The sequence below is a fragment of the Bison bison genome, unplaced genomic scaffold (assembly GCF_000754665.1).
Source record: "Bison bison bison isolate TAMUID 2011002044 unplaced genomic scaffold, Bison_UMD1.0 scf7180017863988, whole genome shotgun sequence".
Lineage (NCBI taxonomy): Eukaryota > Metazoa > Chordata > Mammalia > Artiodactyla > Bovidae > Bison > Bison bison.
Window position 1 is genome coordinate 43,851 of NW_011494560.1, and position 6,998 is coordinate 50,848.

Here is a 6,998-nt window from a genome sequence, read left to right on the forward strand (position 1 = left end):
ATAAATATATATATAAATACTATAGATTATACACACAGGAGCAGGGGCTCCAGGGCCCACGGCTAGACCCCTCCCCAGCTGCAGCCTCTCTCTCTCGGCCCTGGGGAGGCGGAAGGGGTGTCCTGCTGGAGATGGTTCCAGGCTGTGTTCAATGGCACTAAACACTGTGGTGGCACCTTCGGCTATGAGTGTCTTATTTGGGGGGCGGTGGAGGCTGGGCATGGGGCGGGAAGGAGGAGGATGCCAGGGATGGGCACAACTAAAGAATTAAAGGAGGCATAACGGTAGGCTCCGGGAGTTGGTGATGGACAGGGAAGCCTGGCATGCTGCATGCAGTCCATGGGGTCGCAGAGTCTGACGCGACTGAGCAGCTGAACTGAACTGAAAAGAAGGGAGCAACGAAAGCCTTGGGGGTGGATTCAAGAGCACCTGGGACCACTTGCAGAGAAGGCAGGGTAATGGCAGGCTCCCTGTCACTGGCTTGGGGAGGATAAGGGTCTCTGACTTCCCAAGTGCCGGAGGCATCAAAGAGCTGGGCCATTTCAACACTGAACCTCTAGGAGAGGAATACAAAGGACCAGCCCCGAAGAAGCGTGGGGGTGAACCAGTGGCCCAGCTGCCCTGAGCCTTGGGTCTGGGCAGGAGAAGCCCCGGCTAGATCAGCTCAAGAACAGAGCTGACCCTCGGGCAGGACAGATCAAGGAGGACAGTGGGAGAGGGAGTGACCTGGAAACCGGAGGGTGAGGAAGCTGTAATTCGAGATGCCAGAGGGAGTAAAATAAATCCATCAGGGCCGCGTGACTGTTGAGCCATACACAGAGCCTTCCCGTGACCGTCCCTCTTCTAGGCTCTTCCCCCAATAGGCTCTGTATGCATGTCTCACTGCCTAAATGGAGGACGGAGAGGGAAGTAGGAATGGCCTTTTCCCGCCCGAGAAATTGAGGCCAGACCCTGGGAGCTCAGATGGTAAAGCATCTGCCTGCAGTGTGGGAGACCCAGGTTCGATCCCTGGGTTGGGAAGATCCCCTGGAGAAGGAAATGGCAACCCACTCCAGTACTCTCACCTGGAAAATTCCATGGACAGAGGAGCCTGGTAGGGCTACAGTCCATGGGGTTACAAAGAGTCAGACACAACTGAGCAACGTCACTTTCTAGTAGGAGCCAGAATAGAGTCTGGAGGCAAATTTCAGGGAGTGGCTTCGGGCAAGTGGAGGACAGGGTGGAGGGCTCTGAGAGAAGGCGCTGTGGATGGTTTGCCAGTACATTCAAGGGCCATCAGTCCACGAGGCCATGAGGTGGTCCCATCTCCTCCTCCAGCATGCCACAGGCAGGACCACAGTCATCCTGGGTCTCCCTTAACCCACCCCCTGGGGAACTGATGGGAGGATGGGCAAGGCCGGGAAGGCACTGGGACAAGAACACTGGGGGCGGGGGAGGGTGGGTTGTGGGGGATGCACGGGAGAGGCAGGTATTCCCCACCCACACACGGGCAAACTCAGGAAGCCCATGGAATATCAGGGGCCCTTCACACAGATCCACTGCCTATCTGGGGTTGGGAGGGCAAGGCCCAAATGACTGACCAAGGCTACCCCCTGCCCAAATTCCAGTTCTTCCTCCAAGGATCACATTTTTAAAAACTCCCAGGAGAGGCCATGTATTGATGTGATGCCCACCAGCTTTAGGAAGCACACTTTCCCACACGTGCACCCTGTGTGCACTGTCCTGGGTTCCTGGACAGTCTTCGTGAGGAAGTGCAGGTCAAAGAATCAGTTCGTCCCCATCCTCCTCGTCCGTGGAGCGCAGACTGGGGCCCTGCAGGATGTCGGCCAGCTCCTCCTCGGGCCCTGGCCCCTCCACCAGCTCCAGCTCCTCCAGCTCGCTCTCTGCCTTGGCCGGAGCCCCGGAGAGGGGGCGCTCCGGGAAGGGGGATGGCACGGGGGTCTCTGGGGAGGCAGGGGTCACGTCCCCTGCCCCAGTGGCCCCAGCTCCATCCTCAGGCAGGCTCCAGCCCTCTGCAGGAGGGAGCAGGACCCCAGTGTTCTTCCGAGTGGAAGTTGTACTCCGGAAGCTGGCAAGAGGGGGGCGGAGCTGCACCCCAGACTTGGTGTGTCCCTCAATGGCCTTCTGCAGCTGGGGAGCACAGGGAAGGGGAGAGAGGGTAGGACACGGGGAAGGAAAGAAGACAAGACAGGAGCAGTGGAGAAATGGACAATCAAAGGAAAAGCAATGGGAAAGGTATAGCGAGGCAGGGGTGAATCGAAGGGAGAAGACAGAAAAAGGAAAACGGGGGCATAATGGACAAAAAGCCTCACCTGCAGAGCAGTGAAATCTCAAGAGCCCTGACCCAGGATCTCTTTCGCCCGGTCCCCAACCCCCAGGCCGCCTTCAGCCACGTCCCATCTGCCCGCTCTTTCACGCCCCTCCACCGTGGCACACCCATGAGACCCTGACTCAGGCCCTGTGCCCCCATTCCAAGCCCATGCCATCCTGAGAATATAGGGGGGCTGCCACCCCCTACCCCCTCCAGTATCTGCGTGAGAAACAGGTGGGAAATCCGGACCACCTCCTGGATGTTAGAACCAGCCCCTCCCCACCTCACCCTTCCTCCCACTGCTACTCCAACGGGGAGACACGTCGCTCTTACCTCCTCCAGGGCCAGCACACCCCTCAGCTTCCCCATGCTGGTCACGTAAGCAAGGTGGAGGCCCAGGAGGGAGAAGAGGGTGTGGGTCTACGAGGACAGAGTGCTAGGTAAGGTCAGCATGGTGGCCCCACCCCTTCCCGTCCTCCCGGAAGCCCCGCTGGGTGGGCGTTGGGCAAGGACTTGCCTTGTGCAGAGTTGTCTGCTCCACCAGCTGGAAGGGGGACTGGTCAATACAGCAAGAGTCAAAACAGACAGGCTGGCCCAGCTGCTCCTGCTCCCAGGCCTCAATCTGCCAGAGAGGAGAGCCGTCACCCAATATTGGAGCCCCCTTAAACCCCAGATCCTTGATCCCAAACTGCCCTCCAATCCCTGGCCCAGAATCCTGAAATAGGCTGTGAAACTATCAATCACAGCTCCTCCAGGTCGCTGGCCCACCTCCCTTTGCCCCAATAAATTCTCCTCCCTCCTCCAGCCCCAAATCAACCTTCAGCTTCAGGTGCTCAAAACACGCCCCCTTCTTCCTGGTGCCCCAAACGCTTGTTATTCCCCATCCATCTTTCCAGTCTTGTTTTCTACTACTCCTGTAATTTTCTTGGGCTCCAAAATCACTGAGGACGGTGGCTGCAGCCATGACATTAAAAGACACTTACTCCTTACAAGAAAAAGTATGACAAACCTAAACAGCATATCAAAAAGCAGGGACATCCCTTTGTCAACAAAGTCCATCTAGTCAAAGCTATGGTTTTTCCAGTAGTCACCTACAGCTGTGAGAGCTAGACCATAGAGAAGGCTGAGCACCAAATAACTGATGCTTTTGAACTGTGGTGCTGGAGAAGGCTCTTGAGAGTCCACTGCACTACAAGGAGATCAAACCAGTCAGTCTTAAAGGAAATCAACCCTGAATATTCACTGAAAGGACTGATGCTGAAGCTCCAATGTTTTGGCTACCTGATGCAAAGAGCCAGCTCCTTGGAAAAGACTCTGATGCTGGGAAAGATAGAAGGCAGGAGGAGAAGGGGGCGACAGAGGATGAGATGGTTGGATGGCATCACTGACTCAATGGACATGAGCCTGAGCAAACTCTGAGAGAACCAGCGAGGGTCTTGCTCCATCTTAGACTTGCCTTAGCTCTGGACTGAACTCCTCCAGAGTGCTGTGAAGCATCCATCGTTGTGTGTCATTAATAAACCTGCAGGCTGACCTTTTACGAATCAGATCTTGGCAAAACTTTATTGGATTTAAAGAGCTGTTCTGGGTCACATGGCACTTTGTTGACTCAAACAAGCTGCTTTTGTGTGTGTGTTTGGTTGGTTTGTTCTACATTGTATTGCTTTGTCTGTGACCAAAGCAATAAGGCAAAAGTCCAACTGAGCTTTGGATTTTAGATTTGCACGCCCAAATCCCCAAGGTTCCAAATAATCCAGTATCACTGTGGGTCTCATAAACAAATTTTAAATTTTCTGTAACCTCTCTCAGTCCCCTCCTAATGTGCTAGAGAAAACTTTCAGGAGTCCCTTGGACAAAAAAGAGATCAAACCAGTCAATCCTAAAAGAAATCAACCCTGAATATTCCCTGGAAGGACTGATGCTGAAGCTGAAGCTCCAATACTTTCGCCACTGGATGCAAAGAACTGACTCATTGGAAAAGACCCTTAGCAGGTATGTTGCAGACAAGGTTTACTTATATGACAGGGAGCGAGACCCTTGCCAATACTGGTTTGGTTGGTGCTGCCATCCTGCAGTGTGCTCTGATCATTCCTGGCCTCCCTGGTTCCATTTTCCCTGTCCTCAGGGAACAACAGTAGCAGAACCATTTCCTGTGCACACGCACCAAGCACTTCTCTGTGCCAAGCATTATGCTAATTGCTTCACTCCTTGAGTCCTCTGCCCTATGGTTATCTCTATTTTACAGATGAGGAAAAACAGAGGAACAGAGTGCCTAAGTGTTTGTCCTTAAATGCTTAAGATTACACAGAGGTGGGCATCTGACCTTGACTGCCCATCATGTCCCAGGAACCCCAGTTTTCATCTGCTCTAGGTTTGATGTGATTCCACGACTTTAAAAAGCTCAGCATCAGTTACAAACCGGGGCTCTAATGGGTGTGTATTCCTAACAGAGCGGCGGAATTAGACAAGTCATAGCAAAGACTTCTGGTGACCTAGAATTGAATTCTTTGACTATTCCCAAAGGTGTCATCTTGATATTGTCAAGGGTGTCATCTGTATCCAGCCTGAAAATACATTCAAAATATCCTGAAGTTTGACTCCTATTGTATCTTATCCTTCGAAAGAGTCATGGTGGGTCTCATGGGAGTTGAGAGCTGCTTAAAGTCTTCCCTGAGACAGATATCAGCTAAAAATGTATCATCTATCTTCTTTTTATCCCTAGTTACACTTTATTTCCTGTGGTTATTAAATAACCTCACTGATCGACTAGGTGGCTTTCTTTGGTGCATTAAAAAAAAAAAAAGTATTATTGGTTTCAGCAGCCTAGTAAAGCACTCCTTCATTGTAGTTAAGACCCATCTGATTCCTGCTTGTGGGTAGAAGGAATAGTTCAATTTTTTTCATCTGTGATTATCCATTTGATTTTTCAGGTCATTTATCCAGATATGTTGTGTGTCTTGAGGGGTACAAAGGGGAGAAGGGGAAGACCTGCCTTTCTTTCCTGTCACTAACCACCCTCTCCTCCAATCTTGAGTACTTTTAATTTTTAGCACATATATATTCTGGATGGGATTTTCCAGGTGGTTCAGTGGTAAAGAATGCAGGAGATTCAGGAGAGTCAGGTTGATCCCTGGGTCGGGAAGATCCCCTGGAGGAAGAAATGGCAATCCACTCCGGCATTCTTCCCTTGAAAATCCCATGGAGAGAGGAGCCTGGTGGGCTACAGTCCATAGAGTTCCAAAGAGTTAGACACACGCATGGATGCATATATTCTGGACATCCAGTAGATATTTCTTTGAAGATAATATACATTATGGTATTTTATCAGCTACATACTTTTTGTTGTTTGCTCATTTTGCATATCTAATTTTATATTTTAATATTGAGATAAATTTCCCATGGAAATTACCATTTGAACCATTTTAAGTGTACAATTAAGTGGCTTTTAGTACATTCGAAATGTTCAACCATTGGCAACGTCAAATTTCAGAGAGAGAGAGGGATGGATGGTTGAATAGGAATTAGGGAACTGGCTTATATAGTTGTGAAGGCTAAAAACTCTGATATTTCAGCCACATACTTTTAAAGCTCTACCTTTCAGCCTTTGCAGCAAGCTTGCCTTCTCTTTTACTAAATGGAATGGTTGCTAATGGATTTTATTGGTGTCTCTCCACACCCCAGGGTAGTTCTGATCTGTACAGCTCAGCCATGTGTTTCCAATCTGTTCCGTGTGCCATGTTCTGGTCACTCAGCACAACCTGCTCCACCCAAGTGCTTGATTTTCTCTCTCATGGACTCAACAGCCACCTCTTTGCGGAAATAGGCATTTGTCCCAAGGAGGCACCACTGTCGGAATTTGCCCTCAGTCTGTGGTTCTTCCCAGTCTCGCTTCCTGGAATCTTCCCATTGTCCACTGTCTCAGGGCCCAGATCAACCTAGCATAGTAACTTCACCAGGCACTGATTTCCCCATTTTAGTTTGGATGCTGTTCTTCCACCTCCATTTGTATAAGAGTTGGCTGCCCCGTGCCATTTTCCTGCAGGTAAGTGTCATCCTTCCCACATAGCGTCTGCCTGGTCCAGAGCACCCCTAACGTCTCAAAGCTCTAGGGCTCATCCTATCACCATTGGCCCATCTAAACACAGAGGTCAAAACTTCCTTCTCCTGAAATGACACTGGTCCCCATGAGGACACTGCCATGTTTCCCCACCTCCAAGCAATGTGCCCAGCACCACTCCATAGTCAGACCTCACTAACAACCTCTCAAAGTGTTCTTCTGCCTAGCTTCACATCTTATTCTTACAACAACACAATGAAAAAAAAAAAAGAGCAATATCTTCACTTAACAAGACAAGGAATTCCCTGGTGATCCAGTGGTTAAGACCCCATGCTTCCAATGCAGGTGGCATGAGTTCTATCCCTGGTCAAGGAACTAAGATTTCTGCATGACACACAGCATAGCCAGCAAAACCAAACAAAACAGAAAAATGATTCACCCCAGCTTCCTGTTTCCTTTACTTACCTCTTCAGGAGACATGTTATCCACTAAATCCGTTGAATCCTAGAGAAGAAAGACATAAGTCCAAGTTCCTTCCCTTTCCTTCCTCATAGAACCATAACCGCCTCTCCCTGGCCAAGCCACAGATGCCTCTTTCAATCCCATCACCCCTTCCATATGATGAAGCTT

General features: G+C 50.3%; 1 protein-coding gene across 1 annotated transcript in view; it reads right to left on the reverse strand.

The window, feature by feature from the left end:
- Window positions 1-1,601: 1,601 nt before the first annotated feature.
- Window positions 1,602-6,998, reverse strand: part of CLCN1 (chloride channel, voltage-sensitive 1) — a 36,730-nt gene continuing 31,333 nt past the window's right edge. Inside the window, 4 exon segments of the mRNA XM_010834009.1 lie at window positions 1,602-2,130; window positions 2,645-2,731; window positions 2,829-2,933; window positions 6,834-6,934. Of these exon segments, the coding sequence (XP_010832311.1) occupies window positions 1,759-2,130; window positions 2,645-2,731; window positions 2,829-2,933; window positions 6,834-6,934 (665 nt within the window). The 3' untranslated portion in view covers window positions 1,602-1,758.